Source organism: Mytilinidion resinicola, assembly GCF_010093595.1.
Source record: "Mytilinidion resinicola strain CBS 304.34 unplaced genomic scaffold BDZ99scaffold_4, whole genome shotgun sequence".
NCBI lineage: Eukaryota > Fungi > Ascomycota > Dothideomycetes > Mytilinidiales > Mytilinidiaceae > Mytilinidion > Mytilinidion resinicola.
In genome coordinates, this window is record NW_022985440.1 from 2140157 (window position 1) to 2166132 (window position 25976).

Genomic DNA, 25976 nt, shown 5'->3' on the forward strand with positions numbered 1-25976 from the left:
CGAGGTATAGTTGTTTATTTGGGTAGTGGACGAGTCATTTAAGGGCGAGGGCGTTGTAGGTATGAGGGGTGTGTTTTGCCTTTGTTGGTAGTTGTCAGCATTTGCTGATGGTTGGAGGCTTAACTAGTCATGTCTATCTTGGTAATCCGATGTTTATGAAGACGGCTAAAACGTTGAGCATGGAAGTGGATATCTGGTTTTTTCCTCAATGACATTGGTTTTAGGTGGTTTGGGTTTTAGGTTGTTCAGCATTTCTCACGTTCGCCCTAGCCCGCACGCTACCGACTGTTCGCAAGCTTTTGGCACAATGTTAGAACATAGATTTCCTTACATCATTTCGACACCGCTTGTAGTGCCTCAAAGGACTCTCGGCCGTCTAGACCATATTAAACTTATCCTTTCAAGAAGTCTGAAAACTCACCGAGCAACCTCAGGCAGTAGCAGACAGGTGTACACAAATCAGGCCTGTGACTCGTTACTCCCTTTCTGTATTAGTACATACATTGGCTCAACATAAGCGGTGTCAAAACGATGTAAGTAAACTTTTTTCTTAGTATTGTACGTTTATGTCTTCTTCACATCCACCCGGCCGCTCGACTACTTTGACATCGTGTTTCCGGTAGCTTGGCAGGTTGCCAAAGCTGGCTTGTAAGGAGGTACGTAGCAGGACTATGTTTGCAGTCCATTCGTCATCCAATTGGCCCCGTTCCCTCATGCCATAAGAGGTTGATCCTGTCTGAATGTCCTCGACACTACGTATAGATAGCGGTGCCTGACGAAGAACTGAACTGTTGCTCTGTGACTTTCAAAACAGGCTGTTGATGGGAGGCCTAGCCAGACCGAGCTGACGGTAGACTAAGGAAGCACACTGCGATGTAAATCGAAGCGTTTGCAAACGGAGGTCCAATCCAGCTCGACATCCTCTCCTCTTTGTCCAAAGTTCGAAAGCAATACGATTCCATGCATTTCAGGCTATAGCCTTTGAACTTTTGCGTATCCTCTCGCCGTACTTCCGAAAGATGAAAGGGATGGGGATAAGGGCCAAAGAGACAAAGCCGAGTAGGGAATTGCCCCAGCCGTATCCTAACGCCTTGTACATCTGTTGGCTTGAAAGTGGGAGTAGTGATGCAGCGATAGACCTCAATACGGTATTGGCCGCCATTGCGCTCGCTGCGTGCACCGTAAAAACTTCCACGAGGTAGGTGTTGGCAGGCATCTGCAAGACTTTATCAGCGAGATACAACCATCAGGAAAAATTAGAATGATAGGACGCTTACGAAAGTCAAGAGCAATCCAAATCCTACGAAGAAGGTTCCAAGGATCGGGACAATCCAATGGACCCCTGCCTGGACGGACCATCCGTACCAAAACAGTCCTATCGGAATGAAGAAACCGCCCGGCAACATGATTTCCAGGCGATGTTCAGCTTTGAAGTCGCCTGCCTTGATATGCTTGGTCGCCGTCTTGTTACCAGCCCAAGTGAAGACAAATTGGCCGCTTAACGACCCGATGCCGAGACCAAGGAACGATAGACCCACGACAGACCCGCTGAAGCCGTATTGCTGCTCGAAAACGCTGGTGAAGGTGGTGAATAGAATGTACAGGTACGCGTAAGTTATAGCCACGTATAGCGAAATCAGGAAGCAGATCCATGAGCGGGTCAGCATCTTCGTTGGCCGTATGATGGACAGCCAGAACAGCTCCTTGCCAGAGAGCTTGCTCTCTAGTTTCGATCTAAGATTCGGATTTCCAGTCTCTTTGCGGAGTCGTTTGGCTTTCCGGGCAAGAATAACGGGAGCGGATGTTTCTCTCATCAGAACGAAAGATATGCAGGCGAAACCTCCCGTCTGTAATACTATCAGTAAGTGCGATCTAAGAGGGTTCAGTTGTCTTACCAGGATTGCTATGAGCCAGAAGTTCCAGCGCCAGCCCTTTGCTTGAGTCAGAAAGCCTCCAATGATTGGGCCTATACATGGTCCCATGGCTGCTTTCGTCAGGCGGTGGTCATGAATGAGTTGGAAGGTCAACACTTACTTGGACCCAGTAGCCAGATAGCCATAGCGGTACCTCGCTGTTCTCTGCTGATCAAGTCTGCAATCGTTCCGCCTCCGAGGGCAAGAGGAGCTCCTCCAGCAGCTGGCCTAGGATTAGCACGACTGCCACACTCTAGAGGTTGGACTTTACTTACACCCCATGAAGAATCGAAATACAACGAACATGCTCATGTTAGTACTGACCGCAGCAGCCACGGTAAAGATAATGAAAAGAATATTGCAGATGTGGTATATCGGCAATCGACCGTACATCTCGGATAAAGGAGCAAAGACTAATAAATCAGTGCTTGCCAAGATTCGTCACCAATGAAGACTCACTTAGTGGTCCAAAGGCAAAGCCAAGAACGTAGACAGACACCATGAAGCTTTCCAGTAACTGACTTGTCGAATGGAATTCTGCCATGACTTCGGGGACGCCAGGCGCAAAGGCAGAGGATGCTAGGGGCGTAAGGAAGGTGAGGGCGGATACAATCCCCACAGTTCCCCATTTTTTAAAGAAGGACCAGTTCAAGGGGTTCTCCGGATCGGTTGGCCCGTCCCACCAAACCACATTTGGATCTTCTGCTTCCGCTGCAGCCTCTCCGGCCACATCGTCTTCGCTCGATAGCGATGCGGTGTCGCCGTTCTTTTCTAGATCCTTCTCTAGGTCAACGTCTGTGGAGTTTGCGGCCTCTGGCAAATGCTTTCGGTGGTGTGCTTTCTCATGTTCTTCTATGAAGCCCACGTTAGAAGGCACATCGGCGTCATGACCTTCCAGAGCTGCCAATTCGATGATCTCGCTGCGCCGAGCAGGAGAGCCGAACGGGGTTTCGGGCATCTTGATTGGCCAAGAAACACGACAATTGGTGTTATCGAGTGTCTAGGAAGCGTTGTTTGTTAGGGTTCCAGTCCAGAAGATGGTGACGTATCCCGAACGAAGGTAGCAAAGATACAAGCCAGCATGAGAGGAAGCAGCGGGGGGAAAGAGGTAGAAGGAGAGAAGGGGGGGTAATTCTTGCGGATTGGGGCGAATTATGGCTCATAGGCCCAGGACGGGGCCTGGGGTACATTTGTATGTGGGGATTCAGACGGTTGCCGCACTTGGTGGAGATCCCTGGGTGGTGGAGCAGTCAGTGCCAAAAGGCGTGCCGAACTCCCGGCACGCCAGGGTGATTGTGGATGGGCCCGACAGCGCCCAAGTGCGGCAGATAGCCACTCGAGCCCATGGCCACGGCAATGTTGGTGCAAGCCTGCCGCCTCGTCGTGCAGTTAATTTGTTATCAGGCTGCTTCAGCTCCTGCCTCTCTCTCTCACTGCTGCGGTCAGCCGCACTACAGGGTCCGCAGGTGGATACCAAAGAGCGCCGGGAGGATGCGAAGAAAGCTTAAGTCCGAGATATGCAGATGCCGCGGAGGACAGAGCAGTCGGGACGCTTGGGTGGCACAGCGGCCTGGGTCGAGGGTGAAGGAACATAGGTATCCGATGAGTCTCTCGTTAACGACCCCTTTTTGTAGCGTCTCCTGGTCGAACACTCAAGAACACCGCAAAAGAAACACCACAAACTACAGCCAGCAGCGATGCCCCAGATGAGACCCCAGCAATATTGCAGCAGTAGAGAGCGGTCGTCCATGACGGCACCTACGCGCCTCGACCTCTAAAAAGCTAGCCTCCCCACTCCGGCTGACATGCAACCCTCCCCTCCCCTCCCTCCTCAGGGCCGTCACCGTTCCCGCTCCGCTCCCGCTTGCTGTTCTCAAAACCACCACTTCGAGGTTGCGTAGAGTCTGCTCGCTCATGCTTCGTGGTGGTTGATGTCAAAAACGCGCCTACGTCGTGGGACCGCTGCGTCCACGGAGACGGGATCCCGATTCTCTGTCGTGCTTCCACCATCCCGTCCGCCGTCACCACTCCCGGCGGGCTGGTTCGACGCATTGCCAATGCTTTTGAAAGTTCGGCCGAGCATGGGTCCAGCGATCCTAGTCCATCTCCAGCGGCACCCGACACCCTAGGGCCGATCATGCACCGCCAAGGTACATTCACTGCTCGCTCATCGACAGCCCGCATCCCCCCCAGTATCATTCTCCACCACGGTGATCCTAGTTCTGAAAATGCGAGGGATTCGGCAGCATCAACGATACACACTGTATAGTGCGCGTCTTATAGTCAGCTTGGCTCCTAGACGACCCCAACGAATCAAAGACACTCCATCACAAACTTCCTAGGTTTCAATATGATCACCCCCAGCCTCATCCGGTGGCCTCCGGTTGATTCATTGATTGGCTTCTTGCATGGTGTCGGCCTGGCCCAGCTTGTGCTTCATTGCTAGAGGCAGGGCTTATCAGACGGCCTAGCATTCTCCAAAAACGCGTAGGAATCATATGAACAACGTAACGACTAGTCAATGACCCAATCAAGGCGATTGCCACTTTCATATCAGGTCAGTCATCTCACATCATTTGTCCTCTATTCTCTAGTCTCGCAGATGACCCTTCAGCCTCGGCAACGTGGCCGAGAAATACCGTGTACAGACGACCAAAAGCAAGCAGATCGGTGCGACTCACTCCCGTTTTCTGTCACCGAGATTCCGAAGCCAGGTAGCTATGCATGGAAAACTGGCTAAAAGTATCCCGCAATGTCGCGTGGTTTCTAAGAAAATGTGGGAGCACAGGAAAAAGTAGAGATAGTACATGTTGAGCTCGGCCTAGTCTAATTAACATGGCGTAGCAATCGCCACCTGTGATATCGCGCGGCAACAAGACTAGACGACTCCGGCTTCGTTGTTTCTCACTGCTATTCATAGGTCACCGCTGCCCAACAGAAACCTCGGCCGAGGTGCAAGCACACATCAACGACAAGGCACTTTCAAATCCATGCTGTCCACGCAGCTCTCTTCTCCTTGTCCTTTTCATTTCATATCCAACCAAAGTACAGAAACGAAGCCATTCCTAACAAGTGAAATCCGCAGCACCCGGAACCGTGTAAGGCTTGCCACCACCAGTTGGATTACCGCTATTGTCGTAGATGTTGATCAAAATACCCCTGCAACGGCTCAGTCTTCCAATTTCAAAGAACAAATATATGCTTTGGGAAACTCACGGATTAGTTGCGCTATATGCGCTAGGGAAGCTGACAGTCGAAGGGTTTGCGGAGCCCCCACCCGTTACATTGATCTGAGCCCATTCCAACTTGAAAGAAGTCAGTCGTCAGCATACGTTCCACCAGTATATACCGATGATGGGGGCCAACTCACATAGAACTGCGCCTGTCTCTACGTCGAAGCAGAATGAAGAGCTAGTCACAAGTCAGCCACTTATCAATCACCATCACCTCCCAGCAGGAGACTCACCAATTATCTCAGCCCTGAGCAAGTAGTTCCCTGACGCAAGGTAGTTCGGCATGGTGAAGTAAGTCCACCCGCCATTGCTAATCATCCGATCCACACCCCACTGTTCACTACTATCAAGACCGTCTTGGGACACCTTGAACCACTTCAACCCACTCGTGCCAGAGGACGCTGCGTTATCGACTTTCGCCCTGTCAAACATCAGCCCCATTCCCTCCCAACTTCTTCCTGACCGATCTCACATGTAGAAGATGACCGGCCCCTTATGGCTCTTCGCAATGGGATTATCTGGGTCTCCTGCCGAGTGGGCCACCCAATAACGTGTCCCCACACGACGCCGACCTTCGCGCCAACGGGCACATCGATGACCTTTGACGATACGGGCGAGTGGAAACCGGTGTTGCATGCCATGTTCCCAGAGCTGACGTCCTGGATCGGGTTGTCGGAGTCTGGGGACCGAATGCCAACGAGCTGGCCAAAGTCATTGCCATTGACGGAGACGCGCTGGGCGATAGTGTGGGCGGTGGCGACAAAGCTGGCTTTCCGTTTCGGTCCCGAGGATGGTGTTGATTGAACTCCGCAGAGATTCGTGCTCGTCGGAGTACAGTAAAACATACTTATAGTGATATAGGGATTTAGTGAAATTTTCTATACAGTGATACAAGTCGCCGGATTGTACGATTTGCCTCCTATATCACTAGCTCCCTGCTTAGTATAGTATCACTAAGCCCCTCTTATACAATATCATACTAACTGTGCTTGGTTTTGTATGGGAGAGTGGTCCGTGGCCTCTCTGGCGCCCCTTTTTTGGGCTGTTTTGGGACAGACTGGCTTATAAATCACCAACACGTGACTTTGGTAACAGTGATACTCCCTATGCAGTGATAGTACCCCCCTGACCGACCCCTATCACTATACGTAGGTTTTACTGTATCAGGATTCACAATTTGCCATCGCCATATAGTGCACGCGTCTTCGCTGCTAGATTCAGCGCATGCGTTGGCCCACGACTGGAAGAGGATTTCGGAAGACTCTAGCCTCGAAACAGGATCGTTTAGGTCTTTCCATTTGTAACTCGACGAAGCAATCATCGTCTCCTCTAGGGGGCTCATCCAGGAGCTGTAGCCTTCTTGGGCTCCTGCATGGTGGCTCGTATCCGTCGTTTTCCTCCAGCCTAGCTATATAGAAAAACACACTGTTTAGCTAGACTGCAAGAGAGAATAAACTTTAAAGACTTTACTCGTCCTATTCCCTCATTCTCCATCGCCCTCAGAACCTCATCGCTAAAACCGCCACTTTCGAACGGCAAGTGTTCGATTTCGACGCGGTATTCGGTCGTCATAGTGGGCTTAACGACATCTACTGCGGCTTGATCCGCTGGGCGGGCTTGTAGGGCGTCGAGAAGTCGACGGCCGCGTTTCTCGGCCATAACGTAGCGTGGGGATGGCATCTTGCTCAAAAGTGAATTTCTGTAAGGTTTAATGTTTGGGATTCATGAAACTTACTCGGAAGATACAGAAGTTAGGATGGTTTGAATGCCGCCTTCCGAATGCAATGTAGAAACAGCGAACCCAGAATGCCACTATCGAAAGGCTCTATAGCAGGCATAGCGGTTGGGGTGCTATAATTTGTCATGCTGCTTTTCCTAGGGGTCGGGATGTACGTCCGGAGACTGCGGCATGCCCTGAAAACTGCGAAATCAACCAAACCGGAGCCGAACACGGAAAACCAGAACTCGATGGAGCGGAAGTAAAGCATCAGTCGCAAATTCCACACGAGTTGAACAGCCTTCCTGCCATTTTCTACGAGCTTCCTACGCACGATAGACCGGTTGAGGTCAGGTCGGATTATCCAGTCCAAGCAAATTCAGGCACATTGAACGATGACGATGGCGAATTAGTGGAAGAGATTCAACATCGGAATTCCTGAAACTCTTCAAGTAGAACTCACAACGTCCTGGATATCAGCTCTCGCAAAAAAACAATACATGGGTATAATTCTCATCAACCTTACGCCATCCATTCCTTACTTAGGCCCTGTCCTTAGCCGGCCCCCCAGATCTTCTCCTCACGGTACCTCTTCCTTCAACCCCACTCTCCATACTTGTGCCGAGGCCCGAATCATCCAGCGGCCCGCCCATCATTGGTGTCTCATCTAGCACGAAATCTGCGTCTTCATCTTCGTCTTCATCGTCCGCATCCCCGGGCGTTCGCGGCGGCAGATCTTCCATTGCGCCCTCATTCTCCTCTTCTTTAACGCGCGGTGTCGAGTACCGGAGCGGTGGCTGGCGCGAGAAAGTGGGAAAGGTGCGGGAAGCGTCGGAGAGCGACTCGGCGTCTTCTGAGGGGGCATCGGGGTCGGCTTTAATGGATTGTTGTTCCTTTTTGGGCTCGGTCTTCGATTGTGTTTGCGAAGTAGAGCTAGAGAAGAAGAGCGTGAAGAGGCCCCACGTGAAGAGGAGGAAGGCCATTTCGACGGTCCAGAAGAGGGTTGTGAAGACTACGAGGGAGATGATGCGGTGGTTGTACATGATGTATCTAGATGACCGGTTAGCCCAATTCTAGCCGGTATAGTAAACAACTACCCAACGCTTTACGTCTTCCAATATCAACACGCTCCTGGCGAAACACACGTGACAGAAAGTGGCCAAAAAGCGGAAATCGAAAATAGAAGATGAATTGAACATACCTCAACCCCTCAAACCTCGCCCTAAACTCCACACTAACCCCATAAACCTGCAGCACCCTCCCCCTCCCACTCCTCACCTCCACCCGCACACCCCCCGGCTGACTTCGCCACCCCTTCTCAAATCGCGCCGCCTCCAGCACCCGCACAACCACCCGCTCGCTCTCCACCTGCCACCCCACCAGATACCACGGCAGCCGCGTCACCCGCCACGCCGTCTCGACCATCCAGCTCCTGTACGTCAACATCGCCGCCCGCTCCTCACGCACCAGCACCGGCGCCCCAAGCTGCATCTCCCCCGTCGCTGTCGGCGGCCCAGGCCCCAACAGCGCCACCTCGACCATGAAGTTCCCAACCGCGAGGTTCTGCTCCGACCGCGGCAGGTCCAGCGTCACGCTGACATCGTACTTTTGCTCGCTCGCAACACTCCCTTTCGCCAGCGGTACCACCCCAGACGGATGTACCAATTTCGCGGGCGCGTGCTTATTCCCAACGACGCTCTCGAGCACGCCGCCGCTGTGGCGAGAGGCCGGGCCCCACGCGTCGAGGTAGCTCTCGTCGAAGCTGAGGTGCACGGGGAGCGTGAAGCCGCGCGCGGGGACGTAGGCGTAGTAGAAGCTGGCGTAGGCGGCGACGGCGATGGCGAAGAGGGCGATGGAGGCGAGGAGGAAGAGAGCGGTGCGGAGGTAGGCGCGCATGGAGGTGCGGGAGAGGAGGAGGCGGCGGGGTGTGAGGAGGGTGGTCTGGAGGTAGTGGTTAGTGCAGAAAGCGATTGGTAGGGGTGAGAGGTTTCTACTTTGATTGTAGTGATTAGGCTATTGGACTCGTAGGAGTCGTCTTCGGGGGAGGCCATGTTGGGGGATGATGAGAGAGGAGTGATGGAGAGATGTTGTCGCGATGATTTTCACGTGTCTGAGGAGTGACGTCGGTTGAAGCTTGCAGGGTTCGCGACTCCACTCCACCATTTACTAACTATTTACCAATCATTTAAGGTCCTATCCACGCCTAGATTTACTCTCATCCCCCGTACCACCCATAATATATCGCAATGACGCCCGCCATGTGCCTTTGGACGGTTCGATATGCTATCGAACATATTAAGCAGAGCGGTGGCCAATGCACGAGCAATGACCTATGTCTTCCAGGGAACTAACTCTACGAGTCCTATTATCCTGATCCTCTAGCTACCAGAAGATTGAAACTCTCCATATTCGAGATCTGATGCACGAACAAGGACTGCGACTTCTACAGCTAACATCGCGGACCACCTTGCTCCCCCTGGGCATCATCGCCGTATTTCAGCTCTATGTGCACAGCCGCAACTCTTTGCTTGGTTGGCTCTGGTTACATTAATGCAACCTGCGGCAGGATAAAACTACGCGGTTGCGGTCATTATTTGAATAACCAAAAATCAGTTGATTGACGCGCTGTTTAGCTAACCTCAAGTGGACACAAAAGATGTAGGTTGCTTGAGTGAGCGTAGGTAACTTCACGTAGGTTCGAGCCCAAAATAACTACACCAATTCTTATTTAAAGTACAGTATGACTAAGACCTAGGCGTGAATCCCTGCAGATACGACGGCCAAGATTAACCATGGGCATCCTGGGAAGAAGTGAAGATGTTGCAAGAAACACATGTATGAGATTCTCGTGTAGGGTCCAATCCAGAGCCTTCGTCTAGTCCCAGTGGACATTCTTGAGTTTACAGCTTTATCTTCAAAAAGGTCTTCTTGTTCTCGACATTCGTAGGCTTATAACTGTTATCGTACCACGCAATGATGATCATGTTACCAACGAGAGCCAGTTTCGGCTTCCTAGAACTGACTCGTAGGCGGACTCTCGTACCAGCTGCATCAAGGTGGCGTCCCGGAGCACCACCCCTCGGACTTCCACCTACAGGAGTAGAACAGCCGATTCTTCAGCATGCGCCTATCCCCGTCGACCCAGTCGCTGGAGGGCCCCTGAATGCGCGGACCGGTGTATCCCCAGCTAGCAGCTCTGATGTTCGTGCAATCTTCATTCCCAAGCCTGTCATCCAGAACCTTAGCGTCGATGGCCTCGCCAGCAAAGGCGTTCTCCCGGCTTTCTAACTGGAGGGTAAAGTTCACAGCAGTGATGAGGTCCGTCATTACTTCTGTAGTATTCGAATCGACGTATCCTTCGCAATCGTCCTGAATGGGGCCGAAGTCGATGGGGGCTGACAGTTGTGACTCGTCTAGCGTACGAATAAGTCGATATGCCTTCTTGTACGGGTCTTCCGCAGGTTCATGATCTTGTGTTTGAAGGATGATCAGAGAACGGAAGAGTGGCTTCACATGGTATAAGTGGCGCTGGTCATGGTTGTAACCTGTAACCACGCTATCTGGGTGCTTGGAAGGATCGAAGTTGTTCGCCTGGGAGCAGAGGGCCTTGTGGAGGGCAACGACTTCTTCGGTTGGGCACGATCCAGTGCTGTATACAGGACGTTCGATGTCTATAGCCTTTGCAAGGAAACTTGAAAACTCCAGGTTTGTCCGATTTGTCTGATTTGGTTCGAGCCATTGTCGGTGCATGAAACTATGCACACTTGGGAAGTCATGTCGTAGACCTACGATGCAATAAAGAGCTGTTGACTTATGGCAGACATCTTGTATATGGTCTTTTGGTAAAAGAGGAAGGGGAAGTTCCGACGAGACCCGAGCTCTGTGAGCAGTGAACATAAGATATGTGTATTGGCGGTGACGATTTTCGCGATCCTGGCGAAGTTGGATGAAGACTTCATCGGTGGAGCGCAGTCGACGCAGGGCGAATATTTGGGCTTTGGCGTTGGCCATGGCGACTTGTACCTTTAGAACGGTGTTTAGGACGTCGAACTGTATTTTGCGGAAATGCACGGGGCTTGTGTCGTGTCCAGTGAGGGGTGAGAGATGGGACGATCGGCGGCAGGGCCTAGAGGCCACGAGGCTAAGAAGGCACGAAGGGTGGAAGGCAAGCGATCACGCTAAAATATTTAGGCGACACATCGGCCCTTCTCCCACATGCACGGGCACGTGACTAGATACCCAACGTGGCAGGGCCTCTCTATACATTACCGACGCATTCCTAGAAAGAGTAGGATTACAAGTGCGAAAGAGCAGATTGCAATGCCGAGGGTTTCTCAAAGAGGTTTACGGCAGCTGTATCGGTTGCTCGCAATCCAACGGTAATAACAGAGGCGTATATCGTGCTGATGTTCGTGTAGGTATACAAAGACCTTTTCGACGTGAGAGCGTAGGTTTCTCGAATGATACTGAAGAAAGTCCAGTATCCAGTTTTGGGCAACGCCGAAGATACCGACTACGACGGCCACATCCCATTGGCTTATTAGGAAGCTGTAGCCGGAATATGAGCTACCCTCATGTGGAATCCTCAGCGTCCGGCTGATATTCGGGCACGTGATGGTTAGACACGTGATGTATAGGTTTCTATACACGTGATGTGTAGATCTATACTAGGAGGCCGTCCTACTATAGATCTAGTCAATATTCAGGGCCGCACAGGCCCTCCCTACGTGTATATAGCCTAGCTAGATTCCTACATAGAATCGACATCTTTTGTCCTCCATTTTTTGTTATCACGTGATCGGAGTAATCACACTCATGTAGGTGCAGCGTCGGACCGCCATCAACTATAACGAGTGTAGACGAAAATGATAAGCTGGTAACTTGGGCACCGGACTGTGAAATTGTCTCTTTGTAGCATTCGAGAAAACCGAGAAGGACGGATATTGCAATGCCGATGTTGTCGTGATGGTCAGCTGTATTCTAACTCCGACACGGGTACTGACGCAACGGACCGTAAATGCGTCTTCTGTTCTGGACAAGGAGTAACTTCTTCTATGCTGGTAAATAAAGAAAGAAAGTATACAGAGAGGGCAACCCACTTGCAGTCTTATGTCCGGCGAGCCGACGATGCTCAACATATCTGACAGAGGCAGCCTCGCGTCGTAGGGCAATGGACCTTTTTACTCCACCGAGCTCATGTACTATTCCTTGTACCTTGAAGCGAAATGCCTCCGAATGCAAGATTAGGCATCGGGCTAAAGCCAGTCACATGGTCGTGTTGGTGACTATGGTGAATACACGATAGCAGTCGTCCCAATGACTAACATCGGATCGATCTGCCCCTTGTCAAGCCAATCTCTAATCCGTTCGGTTACGGGCTGTGGCACCGCGTCTCCGCATAGAAAAAGACAATGCCAGAGCGGAGAAGAATGTCGGTGTTCTTTGAACAGTGCAGAAGATTTGCTCGGGAAATTCGCGCAGTGGGAAGTTGACGGCTACGTTGTCTTCATCTGCTGGCAGCTGGATAGCGAAGACACCATCTGCTCGGGGAACTTCGAACAGTGAGTAGTCAACGTCTCCAATGTCTTGGTCTTCTTGCAGTTAGACAGCAAGGGCAAAATCTGCTCGAGGAACTTCGCGCAGTGGGGAATTCACGTCTCTAGTATAATGTCTTGGTCTTCTGGCCGCTGGGGAGCGAAGACAACGGAGTTGCTGAAGTTATTTTCTAGGAAATCGCAGTCCTTTTTCGTGCATTGGTCTTGAATACGGAGGCCTGTATCCGCCTGCACGTCCAGAAACACCGCGTTGAGTCGCAAAGTCGGGGTTTGACTCCAAGAGAGCGAATTAGGAGTATGACCATTCCTAATTAGCAAAGGCCGAGAACTTCCTTCGCCTCGTGGGTTTCTTGCGTCGTCCTTCGCCTCGTAGGTTCCTCGCGTTGTCCTTCGCCTCGTAGGTTTCTTATGTTTTCCTTCGCCTCGTGGGTTTCTTGCGTTTACTTCGCGGGCTCCGGCTCAGTGTTTGCAGGGCTGTTTCGCCAAGGGCAAAATATTGCAGCGGGCCGGCTGAAAACTCGTTATACCCACTCTTTAATATGTGCTGCGACGAACTTGACATCACAAGTGGAGAATTTATGATGTTGCGGGGGCAGTCAGACGGTGTCAAGATGGCTGGAATACAAGTTCTGGAGCGGCGATAATGGCTGGGTTGCTTCAAGATTTATTTCGGATAGTCTAGATTGAAGCGCCCTACGCTGGCGTTTTGCTGACAGTGCTGCCACGTCAAAGACGCCTCGCAGCAGCGACTACACCCTCAAAACCCTGCATGATATACGCTCTCATGCATTTTACATCAAGTGTAGAAACTTTATGCCCTAGTGAGGGCAGTCAGACGGTGTTGAAATAAGTAGTCAGGTCCCGCTCCAGTGCATTTTGCAGACCTAATGCGATGGGTGGGTGACGTGGAGTTGAGGATGATGAGACTTGGGGAGACGGACTCCAGAGTAAGTCCTGCACTGCCTTATCATCGATATATGTCCACTTCTCTGGCACTGCTTGTAGTGCTTCAACGTACTTATAGGAATACGAAAATATGGGTTCCACGCTTACTCTGTGTACCGATGTCCACCGCTACCTGAGGTGGGCTCGCGAGCTTAAGACTTGTTCAAAATTGTGAGCTTCGGAAATCCGAAAGTGGATCGAGGCACTTCAAGCGTCGGCAGAAGAGCGTACACAGATCTATGTACAGAGAATGTAACTGCTGCAACTCCTTCAGACTGTGCCGCAAGGTCGATTTCACGGACTGCCTTGGCTCGACGTTCAAGGAGAAAAACATTCGATCGCAAAATGTCAAATTCATTAAAGGATCCTAAATATCAGTAGTCAGATGTAATCTGAATTGGACACTGTGTGATTTGAAAGACAGCTACACGTAGAGTCGCTACATATCTGGCTCTCAGCGTCTCGATGACGGTTGTGGCGGGGTGGAATAGCGCGTACCCTCGAATCGTCGTCGAAAAGCGTCGTCAGTATCACTCGATTCTAGCGGAAGCTGCGATGGTTCACCAGAGAGTTGCGACAAGGCAGACTCAATGGCGAGGTATCTTTGAGAGGCAGAAGGATCCCAGAAAGGTCTTCGCCGCCCCATATTCGATTCCGGACTTCCTGAAGTTGATGAAACAGTTTGCAGACTAGGCTCTGAAGTGAGGGACGGTTCCTTCTGAAGTCTGCGAATCTCAACGCGGCCTTCCGATTTCTGTCTTAAGCCTAACACTATCTGTGCAGGTTGTCCGGACAGAAGCTCTCTTCTTGATTGTTGCGATTACGAAGTTCGCTCTTGAGTACCGTGTTCCAGGTCTTGCCGATATTGAGGTCGTTCGGACTCGAAGGGTTGCGTTGGATGGATGGTATGCCCTCGGTCTTTCCTTCTAGGTAGCTCTGTGGTATCTTTTTGAGACGAGGAAGCCTGTGACCGACCAAATTTCGACCGATTATGCCGTGATTCTCCAGATCCAGCCCCTCTAAGCTGGTCAAGTTTACTCGAAAACACCTCTCTCTTGGGTTGATACTCAATTGACCTTTTCCCCGACGAACGTGACTTGCGGGATTCACTTGCTTTGATTCAAACTCGGAGGCCTGTGGAAGAGCGCTTTCCCAGCCCGGTTCGTCTTCAGGTATAGCTCCCCTAATATTGTTCCGCCTAGGAACACTCGCAGGAGGTCGATCTTGCGTGAGATCCTTCATGGAAATTTTTCGGCCCCTCAGAGCTCTTAGTGGTGACTGTCTGCGTGAATGAGTCTCATTCTCGTCCGGAACACCATCTGACGTGGCCCTTCGCGTTAATTTTCCAGGCGCGGAAGGGACTGTTGATGATTCTGTGTGCTGCAGCCCGCGGACATCTGGTCGTAATTGCGTCAATTGAGGGTTTTCAGGGAGAGGCATAGCTCGCGTACGCCCCTCTGGACGAAAATCTCTAGACGACGTCCGTCCTGGCGCCAGTTCACTTGCTGTAGTGGCAGTCCTCGAGCTTTCCACCGTAAAAATGCTGTTGTGTCTACTCAATTCTTGAAAGTCACCAGTGTTTTGCGTTTGGGGCTGTTTTGAATATCTTGCTGCCCGAGAATCCGCTTCACTTGATCGTGCATTCTGGACCTGAGGCCTTCGATTTCCCGTGCCTTGTGCTGGCTGGGATAAGTCACGCTCGGATTCTCCACTGGCTGTTCGTTGGTGAAAGGGAGTAGCGTCCATGCCTGTCGATGTTCTTGAGCGGCGGCTCTTTTTCTTGGGTACCAAGTTTTCGGGCTCGGTCTCATCTGGTGGGGGCTGGGCGACTTATCTGCAAGTCAGCTGGCTGGATCTTAACTCTGAACACGGAAGTTGAATAGACATACATTTCGCTGAGTCTTCGATCATGAGTTGTCGTGGAAATCCACTGATTGGTGTCTTTCCCACTGCTTTTGAACCTAGAAAAAGCGATATAGATACTTGTGCGGTTCTCTTCGAGACTTTCATATCACCGACATCCAACTCGAAAGCTGCATGAGTTTGCATTCTCTGAATACTGCCTTCACTTATCACGATCTAACGTAATTTCAGTCCATTAGTCACGCATTCCGGGCGAGTTTCCGCTACCTACCTTTCTGATCTCGGCTTGAACATTGTCTTCTTCGACTTCAAAATAAGGTTGGAAGTCACGGCGTTGTTGGAGATGCAAGAAATCGCCTAGTGCCCGCAGGTATGGTGGATTGTCCTCAAATCTACAGCAGATTTTCCTAGTTGATTTCAGTCAGCAGTCAATAATGAAGAACTTGTTTAACATACCAGAACACGAGTATACACCGTCGGCATCGTTTCTAGGGGCCGACGTCTTGTCGTAGTAGAAGCAACTTGCGACTAAGGCATGCGCAACACCTAGGATCTTCTTCTTATTTTCGGATCTATTCAGTGACCTTGTAGTGTCAAGTTGCAGCTGCGTTAGCTGGCTTTTGTCGTCTAGACTCGGAGGGCTGGTGCTGATATTGGGGTTGATCCGTATGTATCGACGTCCGTTGCTTTCTGCGTGGTCGGTATCAACAAAGTCCATGCGGAACTCTCTCCAAGCGACCTCCGCGTCTAGAATGCTATCAAATCGGTGTTTCTGTTGTGTACCTTAGCTTAGATATCTCGAGAAGCCTCTTCTATATCTGGATAATCCTGCTCTCTTGTCGAGGCTCCTGTCTCCCCCTATATTATTGGGCCTAGACATATAGTGAGATAACGAAAAGGAATGAAATACGTACTAAAACTAGGAGCATCTGTCGTAGCATAGGAAAAAACCGTTTTTGCCTCATCTGTGCTAAATCATCTTGTCGGCATTTCCGCCTAGGAAAGACGCCGTTAGCTTTGTATAAGCGGCATTGGATGGAGGGTACGGAGTCGACACAGAGACGATGCCGAAGCACATAAGGCTTACCCATTTCTCGCTTCGGATCTTCCCTGAACCGTTTCGAGTTCTCTTCTGATCATACTCTCATGTTGGCTTGTGCCGAGTGATAGGAGGATATCGGGATGTTTGCCATTCAAATCAGGCCAAAGCAGCTTGCGTTCACGATGAACTACCCGAACCGGGTTATTGTTGTAAAAGGCACCGTCAAGGTAAGTCCGTCCGGTGCAGCTGTGAATGAACGGCTCAAAGTATGGCGGAGCAGCGGAAGTAGCGGCAGCTGCTTCCCACAACGTCAGCTCCGTAAATGGATCGTCCGGCCGAGGAAATTCGTAGTTCGATCTCCGTCGGTTGCCTCTACTAGCGTCCGGTCTGCTGTAATTACCCAGTGTAATAGCCTTTCTGCCCGTCTCGTCGGTTGCAGTAACGGCCACCTTTGTCTCATACTTATGTTCATCCTCATGGCACCCCCGAAAGAGACGATCCAGTCCCAGCGCATTCTGAAGGGCTTTTTGAAGTGGACTATTTCTATATTTGCTTCCATGCTTGGGGATCGCGATCTGTTCTAACCCCGGGACGCCGTGGAATTCGCGAGGCGTGAAGGCCTAATCGCAAAGTTCCGTGAAAAGCGATATACATTTGTCAACGGGCAAAGCCTTAGCGCCCAAAGCAAGAGCGATAATTCCACCGGTGCTTCGTCAACTATCAGTCAAGCTTTCGTCTCGGAAAATACTGCAAGCGTACCTTCTTCCGACCATGAGGTCAAAGAAGGCACGGATAGGAATTTGATTGCCCGGATCGACCTGGATGGCACGCAAAACTTCGAGTTCAACGATACCTCTTATTCCACCACTACGATAAATGCGTTAGTATAGCGACTACACGTATCTGTCCATATTCATGAACGAACTCACCCATCCAATGAAAGTAGACGCACACCAGCATATTCAGGCTTGAATTGAATGACACAAGGTTACGAGTCTCGTAGGAATGCATCAGACAGCTCTCCATCTTGATGACGAATTTGGCGACTCGTTTTCCGTAAGATTGACGCAAGCAGTACAGAGAATATGACCGCAGGGAAGAAGATGCTGAGGGGCTTTCATGAGGCAGCAGAAGCAAGTAGAATGAGATAAGAAGTGACTTGCAGGGCCTAACGATCTGTAGGATTCGTTTAGTTGTCGGTGATGGATTTCAAGGATACGCTCCTCATTGTCGGAGTCTTGAAGTTTTTTCTGGCAATTGACGACCTCCCTTTCAAGGCAGTCCATCCACTCGTCGCTGTATTCTTCTGCGATGAACCCGGACTGGTGCTTCCCGGCCGCGATGATTTTCCCTCTTTCATTTTGGTGGCCTTTCGGATTATGTCGTGAACTCATGTTGACACATTTGCCCTTGTGGTTGCTGAACTCGCAAGGTAGATGCATAGCACAGAATTCTCGAAGGGCGTAATCGAAGAACCGCTCATATTCTTTGAACAGCTCTTGAGAGAGACCTTTGCTCTCGTTACTGAAGTTGTTCTTTAAGCGATGAAGAGCTATGGTAGGCATACCTTTACGATGGAATCGAACACAGTCTAGCGAGACACTGGACGCCACGACACTACTCATATCTTCGAATATTAGGTGATTCTCATTGATCTCTCGCTCGGGTCTGTAGAGTTGGATTGAAACCGCGAGTTGAAGTATGTGGCCGCCGAAATCGAGGGGGATCGGGTTGTTTTTGAGGGATACCTCAAAAAAGTTGAAAGGTGTGTCCAACCTCTTAGCAAAGTGGTCATAAGCTAATTGAAGATAGACGTTGAGCTCGTCCGAGTTGGAAATCATTCTCGCCTTGCTCTTTGTGTCGTAAGAGACTTCGCAGCACAGTCTGACTCTCTTTTGTAATTTGTTGATCTGATCTTCTAGCAAGGAGTACCGTCCTCCCACTGGGATTCGAACTACACTGAAGGAGGAATAATAGCAGTGTATCAAGTCAAGAACGGAATGGATTTCTTTGCCTTTATTGCGCCACTTATTTGCGTGCTTGATCAACGCAGGCACCCCATTCGGTCGGCCCAAACTGTCTCCTACGGAATCCAGCAGGCTTTGCGTAGCGTACTCGACGTTCCATTCTTTGTTATTGACACCAATTTCAGTAGCGTTCACGGCAGTGATGGCATGCGGTAATGTTGGTTGATTGATTGATTTCTCGAGAGACGCCGCATCCCACTCGACTAGCTTAGTGAGAGCAGTCGATTGGAAAGTTCTGGCACTGGTGTTAGTAAATCTGGTATTGCATGGTAAACCCAAGATGGAGCCTGAGAGGTCCTTACCTCGCATTTCTGAGCACGAATACTACGACGTCGGAGAAAGTATATAGTATTCGAGGATACAACTCGGTCACAGCGAACTGTTTTGTTTTCTTGTCAGCTGTGTTCGCCCACTCCAGCATCCTCGCTCGTCCTGAGATCAGACTAGACGCGAGGCGCCTTCTGCTCCTCCGGCCTGCGACAGGGATCTCCAGCATCTAGTCCTTCGCAATCTGCATAAAGCAGAGGTGTAGCGGTATGATATGATTCGGGATCGGTGTAAAGATGAACGTCGGCAGAAGTAGGTACCGTTTCCTGAAGCGGTGATCCAACAACTGGTGAAGGGAAGGAAGGTTTCAACGATGAATCGAGACGGCACTCTTGCAGACCGATAAGCATCTTGATCAACGTGCTTTTTCCAGCGCCTATGGAGCTATTAGTGGTGTAACAATTGCTAAAACTTAATTGACCTCCTTTTTGCCCTATGAACGAGACTAGTTGTGGGTACTTGATCCTTTCGCTTTTAGGGGCCTGGGCCATGAGAGATGCATAAATGTCACCGTCAATCAACATTGGGTACCCGGATTGGTCCCTTGTCATGCCTAATAAAAAGCGTTAGATACAATAAGAATGAACGACTAGGCGAACATACCAAACCACATCGTATCTCTGTCGACATCGTGAAGTTGCTCGAAGTGCTCATCGGATCGCGGGTGCAGTATACGATTCAGTCTGTCATACACCCGATAATCGATCTTCTCGTGAGGCATTCCATCGCGATTAGTCCTACCAGGCTTATGAACCATGATTTGGTTCCAACACGTTCCACAAGTGTGCGAGTCGCAATCCACACAATACCGGACGGATTTGCTTGATCGACCGCAATCCTTGCATTGATCAGTTGTTTCGTTCATGTGGCCATTGTAAGTGGCCATAGCTGCTAGATTCAGCCTGAACTCGGCCCGTCGACAAGGCGCTCAGTAGCATAGTGATTTAAGAAGATGATAGAATGGAAGCAGGCTGACTTTTTAGCTTCTTTGGCTGCCTAAGCCCCAAGGCTTGCCTTCTCCGAAAGGCTGAATATGACTATTCCGATTCCGGTGATTCATGTATAGAGGCGCAGCCTTGCAGGAGGTAGGCACCGACAGCGTTCATGCAACTTTTGACTGGCTTAGAACCACTGGTTGCCAGGCTCTCAAGGACTCTTGCATATGCAACGCTGGCGAATCGATCTCCATTTAGAAGAACGCATCTGGTCGCACGACGCTCTTGCAAATGTCTGTCAGAGGACAGGTCTCAAAGGAAAAGCCTATTTTGGAGTATTGACGCGTCTGTGAAGATTTCCGTCTCTCCCCATTGCAAAAGCAATATGCTGTCCTACCACCTGTCTCTTCATCATTACCGAACGGAACTTTAGTTTAGACATAATTAAAATCAGAAACTTCCCCAGAAGCTCTAACATTCCATCAATTGGCTGCAGTGTTGATTGATTCTAGGATGCGACGCGTAGAATAGTTCTCTCCGCAGCCTCGGCGAGCTAAGAGAGCCTATCAGCATGTTCAACTGTCAATTTTGGGTTAAGATAAATTTGTTACAAATCTAACTGTACCCTGAATGTAGGAAACGAGGGAAGATGTCGCCGAGATAGTTCGTGGAGAGAAAGGAACGGCGAACTCGAGGACGTTGGGCAGGGACGCACGGACATAGCACGTGTGAGCTAAGAGACACTCAAGTACGACCACTATATGTAGCCTTGGTAACTATTGGGCGCTCAAGTCTAGATTATAGAGGAAGATTGAAACGTTCCGTCAAGATTACGTGGGCAATCAGAGCATTCTAGAAGACGATGTGATGAGTAGTCACGTGGCTGCCTTTCATTTCTTACATACGTAAATCCTGCATGCTTCATTTATAGATTCAACATCATCATACATATCTTACAAACGCCTCTACTACATTTCCAGTTCACCTATTACTTTGAAAGTCTGCTAGTGCACAAGGACGCACAGTCACATGGATTCTCATATATATAGTAGTAGATCATGAGTCTCGTATCTGTTCTTAGCAGTAGCAAACTAGTGTACACAGACTCGGGGCCTGTCTCTGTAGCATTGTTCCCTCAGGCATATAGCCTTAGGCCTGAATGAGGAAAGCTTCCAGTACTAGAAGAAAGAAGATGCAATTGGCTTATTTGCCTGATGCATATAGAAGCAGGAAATCAATGCCCTTCATAAACGAAACTTCCTAAACCGCCCACAACTCGTCCCTCTTATCTTGAAAGCAAGATCTCTAACACCTCCCTAGTTGAAAACAAACCCCACCGCCTTCGATGCCTTGGCCTTAAACCCCGTCTTCTTCACCCTCTCCGGGTCCTTATCCGCATAAAACCTTCTATTCGCATCCAAATCAATCTCACTCGTGTTCACCCACCATGGACCTCTATAGTACACCCTCGCACCAAGGTAAATAACCAGGATCGCGATAACACTCACATAGTTCGCAAAGAAGTTCTTCGCCGTGGTCTTGTCGTCGAGCGGCCACACCGCAAGGTAGAACTCTACAATCATGAGTATAATGCACCAGCTCAGCCCCCACCACGCCGCGTATGGGAAGGTCCAGCTCTTCCACGGCAGCTCTGACACCTCGCGGCCCTGCGCCTTCCACGCGTAGCGCATGCGGATGTGGGACAAGCAGATCAGGCCCCAGCCGAACAGAGTGAAAAGAGAGGTGAGGTTCGAGAACCAGGTGAAGACGTTCGAGGCGCTGTTGTTGACGTTGAGGTAGGCGAGGCCGCCGCCGAGAACGAGGGTTGCCAGGAGGCCGAGCCAAGGGCGGCCGACCTTGTCGGCGCGCGCGAACTGGCGGGGCGCCATGCCGAGGTGAGCGAGGCCCATGGTGGTGCGAGAGCCGCCGTAGCCAGAGATACTGCCGGTTGAGAGGACGGAGATGAAGATGACCGCGTTCATGATGTGCGCGAGGGGCTCGAGGCCAGCGTCGCGGTAGGCGATGACGAAGGGACTGGCGTTGGTGCCGGAGCCGCCGAAGATGTTGGGGTTGTAGGGGGATACATTGATGGTGACCATTAAGGAGCCCAGAAGGTAGAAGAGGGAGAGACGCAGCCAGATGGAGCCGATGGCACGAGGGACTGATTTGCGTGGGTTGGCGGTTTCGGCGGCGACGAGGCCTGAATTCTCCGAGCCGGACATGGCGAAGATGCAGGTTGGAAGGACGTTAAGGAAGCCTTTGAAGCCATGGGTAAAGGGCTCTGCGTTCCAGTAGCGGAATCCAACGGCGTCGTGGTTTTTTCCACCTCCAGCGGATATGACTATCATTTGTTAATCAAGACTGCAGTTGATATGTCTTCCAATTGAGACTTACCAATCATAGAGATGATGACCACGAAGATCCACCCAAACTTGATACTAGAAGCCACGACCTCAACTTCACCAAATACTGATACGGCACAGACATTGATAAGGACGATCACGACTAAGAAGATAGTGATCCATGCAGCGGTGGGAACCTTGTCGGTCCAGAAACTCAAGACTGTGACAATACCCTGACGAGGAAGTCAGTGTTGATGTCTGAGAATGAGAACCTACGCAGGACCTACCTGCAGCTCATTGGCAATGGTGATGCAGTATGAGAACCAGTATGCCCAACCGAGAGCGAAAGCTGCCGAGGGGTCGACGAACTTCCCAGTCCATTGGACGAATGCAGACGGGAGCGGATACATAACGGCCATTTCTCCGATAGAGTGGCTAACAGACCAGATCATCGACCCGGCAAGGACATATCCGATGAAGATACCAGCTGGACCGCCAGAGGAGAGGGACTTTCCAGATCCAAGCCATAGACCCATACCAATTGAAGAGCCCAGAGCAATCATGGTCAGATGACGGGTACTGAGCAGACGGCGAAGCTCCGTGTCAGCGCCATGGTCCCCTTCAAAGTTGATGGGCTGCTCCTCTTTCGAAGCACCCTTCTCATCGTGAGAATCAGACCCCGTAGGATCCATACTGGCGGCGATGGTGTGGTGTTTTGCGGGTGCTATTACGGCGTAGTGGAAAGCATATAAAAGCGGTTGAATCAAAGCTTCGAACGATAGCCGGCCTGGAGCGGTCTAGCGTATCCACTTCAGGGTTAGTAAATAACGAAATAGTGAACTGATAACGACATACAACAAATTAGGTACCAGGAATAGACAGTTTGAATAGATTCTTTCACAACTGTGTCGCACGAAGATGCACACAAGAGGATAGACAAGGCTGGCTGGTAGGGACGTGTCGATACATATATGTATACGGCCACAACTCGTGGCATTTCATTTGCTCGCGTAGCCGAGAGATAAGGATACGAAATGTTGGAGGGTAAACCAACCGCAGCACGCGACCATGCAAGGAGGCCTGTTGATCCTGCCATTTTAGAGTGGCACAGGTCTGACGACCTACTCAAGCGGGAATGAATCGATTTTATTCCCGGCAGTACTCACGCAAGAGGCATGACGAGATGATACGCGTCCACTGCACGGCACTGCCCCTTTACGCAAACGTACGCAGTAGTCGATCCAAGCAAGTGGTATTGAGGGAGGTCTCTGATGCGAGGCATCTGGTCACTTGCGAGCTGTAGGATGTGAGGCGTTACACACGGTCGCACGAGAGAGACGGACCAGAACTGTAAGTTGTCTAGGGCACAAGGGGAAGTTCGCAAGTGATGGGCGCCGATCAGGGCCAAGCCGGGAAACCAGCCGAACCATGGGATTGATCGCCAAAGACTCTGAAGTTCGACAGCACCGGAATCCGCTGCAGGCTTTGAGCGTACTCGACAGCGAGCCTTGCAATGGCTTCATGATATCATGGAGCTAGAGGACTAACAGCGAAGCCGTAGTTCCAGCGCTGCCTTGGAGCCTCAGTGAGTGGCCGCTCAAGGTAGGCCCTCAGCCTGCGGAGCGCTGCGTACCACCTAGGTAGTACACGCCTGTATTGACGCCATGCACTGGAAATGTTGCTCATCCGTGTCTGTCTAGGAAGGCTTCCAGAAGAGCTCGGTGCGGAGGCGCGTATGCATGGAAGACCTTGGAGGTGGTGTGGTGTCTGGATAGCGGTAACGTAGTGCGGAGGTTGAAGATACAGTAAAACCTCAGTAGTGTGGTATCGGGTCTTGGTGATATATTTCGCCGAATGGTCCAGTTTTGTATGGACCTCTGTAGTAATAACTTGCTAACCAGGGACCGTAGCACCTCTAATACCCCTAGGACTTCCTTGATCTTACTGTATTAGGGGCCATTGGCTTACAAGCCACTTACACGTGACTTTTGATACAGTGATCCTCTCTGAACCGTGATACGGCCCCTCCGAAAAGCCGTATCGCAATACAGAGGTTTTACTGGACACAGCAGCAAGGGGGGCTAGCAATCCCTCCTGCCTCACGCGTCAATGGCGCCGGAGGGATCGTGGGGGCATCAGCATTCGGTATCCACTCTGCCGGATAACGAGGAGTAGGTCGTCGATGGTAGCCTCGTATTCGCTAATGCTAAGAGGGATCCAACACCAGGTGGAGGCCTGAGGCATTACCTGCGGAATCCGTGGTAGTCCGAGTCTGCCTTGGCGGTTAGCTGCTGGTAGAGCATGGCTTGCGGGAGATGAAGTAGCACCTCTCGACACAGCGGCTGTTGTGGGAAGCAGCGCAACGAAATACGAGAAGATGAAGATGAAGATGGGACGAGACAGCAGAAGGATTCAAAAGACATATACTCAACTATCTTTTTATTCGCTCAGATATGTTCGAAATCCAGCAGCCAATCACGTAGCTAGTAGAGGTCCGAAGGCAGCGACCTACCTCCTCCGTCTCACATCTCCTCTTGTTCGATACAGAACAGTACCTTGAGTCTTTCATCTACCGTATTTTGACTTTCACTTTTCTTCTTTTCGTCAGTCTCTGGCTCCAAGCTTATATACCTATGCAGTGCAATGAGCTGCTTTCTAAATCGAGTGGGCCACCCATCGAGAACAAGACATGGTCGACTCAATACACAGCCGCCGCTCAAGGTCAAAGGCCTCGCCAAGAGGGAGCCAAATGGATCAGCTTGTCAGACAGCAGGGCTTATAGCCTCAAGATTAGGACTCCAAGATCAGCATCACTAGCATTGTGTATTCTGCTGCCTCGATCGGTACCCTAACTCACTGCAGCTCGCGTCACAGCGTGTAACATGCATTAGGACGCGGCTCGGCTAATGATTACTGTTGCAGCCGATCTACAGTCGTCACAGTCTAATTGCTGGGTTGAAGTTTCAAATCACAGCTCATGACGCTAAATGTATATGTTCAAATACGTGCCGGAAGGGGTAGATCCGTTCCATCTTGGCCGTAAAGACGAAAGCTAAGAGTAGGCCTCAAGATATTCTACAGACGAATGGACCAAAGATTTCGCGTCCTAATAATGCTCAGTGACTTTTCAGGGCCCTCGGATATCAACCTTTTTGACACAGTCAGTCAACGCATGGTGTCGTTCCACGTTACATCAGCACCGAATGAGACGGTGCAGCCGTTACACCGGGCCGATCGAAGAATGAATTCGCGGACGAATAGAAGCCGAGGACTCAGCCCTATAGAATATCCATCGGGGGTTCTGGTGGCGGCTCAGTTCTGGAAGCGATTCTATACCTTCGATGCATACGGGAGGAAGGCGCTCCACATCTCTGGACTCGGTTGGTTTGAAGCAGCTTGAATCCTTCCAGTATTTAAAGACTGACACCGCTACAGGTACTGCATGCTTATAGTAGCTAGCATTTTAGCTCGGATATGGTGTTTATGCGCGTCGAATTAAGCTCTCTAGCTCGGTACATGGAGTGCTGGTTGGTCGCGCATTCTGCGGAATCGAAGAAGGCGGCTGCGGGCTGCGATGCAATTATGGGGAACATTTGCGATGTGTCCACAGCTTGCCCGTTTTGTTGTACAGGGGTCAGCCCGCATCAACTTAACGCACGACGAGCTGCTAGCAGAGTCTATTCGCCGATCTTTCCAAGGCTCCGGAGAAACACACCACAGGATTAGTAATCAATCATCGTCTTGTCCTCGGACGTGATTTTGCAGGTACCATCATTTTAACCGCTTGCACGCATCGTAGGGCTGAGGGAGGTAATGTCAATGCATCAAGTAACCGCCAGCCAGCTCCAATCAGCCCCATACTACTGGACCCCAAATCTGCTTATGCACCGTTTTGGTCAAACCCGTTGCACTGTCATCTCAGTTCAGGCGCTCCCAATTTGATTGGGGGGCCTCAAGGTGTGGTAGTATTCAGCTAAGCCTTGAGGGGTCCCACTAAGCTTAGAATACCTTTGGCTCTGTCTCGGGTGTACCTGTGCAGAGGGGGTTGGGAAGGCCCGAGTACCTATGCCGCTTGTC

The 25976-nt window shown here is 50.8% G+C and overlaps 6 protein-coding genes across 6 annotated transcripts; all 6 read right to left on the reverse strand.

Annotated features, from left to right (window-relative positions):
• Nucleotides 1-841: 841 nt before the first annotated feature.
• On the reverse strand, nt 842-2969 carry BDZ99DRAFT_237127 (MFS general substrate transporter). The gene is made up of 6 exons (XM_033713570.1): nt 2373-2969; nt 2189-2326; nt 2035-2136; nt 1896-1984; nt 1278-1847; nt 842-1216 (listed from the first exon to the last, which is right to left on the reverse strand). The coding sequence occupies exons 1-6, from the start codon at nt 2869-2871 to the stop codon at nt 968-970; spliced, it is 1647 nt and encodes a 548-aa protein (XP_033581385.1). The 5' UTR covers nt 2872-2969; the 3' UTR covers nt 842-967.
• A 2009-nt stretch (nt 2970-4978) lies between these two features.
• Nucleotides 4979-5991, reverse strand: BDZ99DRAFT_473485 (uncharacterized protein; the record flags this gene model as incomplete). Its single annotated transcript, XM_033721828.1, has 5 exons — nt 4979-5072; nt 5130-5218; nt 5284-5299; nt 5361-5567; nt 5708-5991. The coding sequence occupies 5 exons, from the start codon at nt 5989-5991 to the stop codon at nt 4979-4981; spliced, it is 690 nt and encodes a 229-aa protein (XP_033581386.1).
• A 1145-nt stretch (nt 5992-7136) lies between these two features.
• Nucleotides 7137-8950, reverse strand: BDZ99DRAFT_568046 (uncharacterized protein). Its single transcript, XM_033727752.1, has 3 exons — nt 8858-8950; nt 8065-8804; nt 7137-7913 (listed from the first exon to the last, which is right to left on the reverse strand). Exons 1-3 carry the CDS (start codon nt 8912-8914, stop codon nt 7406-7408), a joined length of 1305 nt encoding a protein of 434 aa, XP_033581387.1. The 5' UTR covers nt 8915-8950; the 3' UTR covers nt 7137-7405.
• Nucleotides 8951-9492: 542 nt separating this feature from the next.
• BDZ99DRAFT_460079 (uncharacterized protein) lies at nt 9493-10972 on the reverse strand. The gene has a single exon (XM_033719310.1). It carries the CDS (start codon nt 10611-10613, stop codon nt 9915-9917), a length of 699 nt encoding a protein of 232 aa, XP_033581388.1. The 5' UTR covers nt 10614-10972; the 3' UTR covers nt 9493-9914.
• Nucleotides 10973-13957: 2985 nt separating this feature from the next.
• Nucleotides 13958-19549, reverse strand: BDZ99DRAFT_555088 (uncharacterized protein). Its single transcript, XM_033727141.1, has 11 exons — nt 19226-19549; nt 18883-19175; nt 18598-18791; nt 17442-18530; nt 17221-17382; nt 17028-17135; nt 16921-16939; nt 16314-16888; nt 15498-15633; nt 15253-15442; nt 13958-15192 (listed from the first exon to the last, which is right to left on the reverse strand). Exons 1-11 carry the CDS (start codon nt 19506-19508, stop codon nt 14135-14137), a joined length of 4107 nt encoding a protein of 1368 aa, XP_033581389.1. The 5' UTR covers nt 19509-19549; the 3' UTR covers nt 13958-14134.
• A 960-nt stretch (nt 19550-20509) lies between these two features.
• BDZ99DRAFT_437372 (amino acid transporter) lies at nt 20510-22591 on the reverse strand (the record flags this gene model as incomplete). The annotated part of the gene is made up of 3 exons (XM_033717579.1): nt 20510-21898; nt 21952-22132; nt 22187-22591. The coding sequence occupies 3 exons, from the start codon at nt 22589-22591 to the stop codon at nt 20874-20876; spliced, it is 1611 nt and encodes a 536-aa protein (XP_033581390.1). The 3' UTR covers nt 20510-20873.
• Between the last annotated feature and the right edge of the window lie 3385 nt (nt 22592-25976).

Coding starts and splice junctions, on each gene's coding strand:
- BDZ99DRAFT_460079 (XM_033719310.1), bottom strand. CDS start 10,613: ATGCACCGACAATGGCTCGAACCAAATCAGACAAATCGGACAAACCTG.
- BDZ99DRAFT_555088 (XM_033727141.1), bottom strand. CDS start 19,508: ATGGCCACTTACAATGGCCACATGAACGAAACAACTGATCAATGCAAG. Junction 15,634..16,313: donor AGATCCGAAGCGAGAAATGG/GTAAGCCTTATG, acceptor GAAATCAACTAG/GAAAATCTGCTGTAGATTTG. Junction 15,443..15,497: donor TTCAAGCCGAGATCAGAAAG/GTAGGTAGCGGA, acceptor AAATTACGTTAG/ATCGTGATAAGTGAAGGCAG.
- BDZ99DRAFT_568046 (XM_033727752.1), bottom strand. CDS start 8,914: ATGGCCTCCCCCGAAGACGACTCCTACGAGTCCAATAGCCTAATCACT. Junction 8,805..8,857: donor GCCTAATCACTACAATCAAA/GTAGAAACCTCT, acceptor CACTACCTCCAG/ACCACCCTCCTCACACCCCG. Junction 7,914..8,064: donor GCGAGGTTTGAGGGGTTGAG/GTATGTTCAATT, acceptor CCGGTCATCTAG/ATACATCATGTACAACCACC.
- BDZ99DRAFT_237127 (XM_033713570.1), bottom strand. CDS start 2,871: ATGCCCGAAACCCCGTTCGGCTCTCCTGCTCGGCGCAGCGAGATCATC. Junction 2,327..2,372: donor CTTTGCCTTTGGACCACTAA/GTGAGTCTTCAT, acceptor CTGATTTATTAG/TCTTTGCTCCTTTATCCGAG. Junction 1,217..1,277: donor TTGGATTGCTCTTGACTTTC/GTAAGCGTCCTA, acceptor AAAGTCTTGCAG/ATGCCTGCCAACACCTACCT.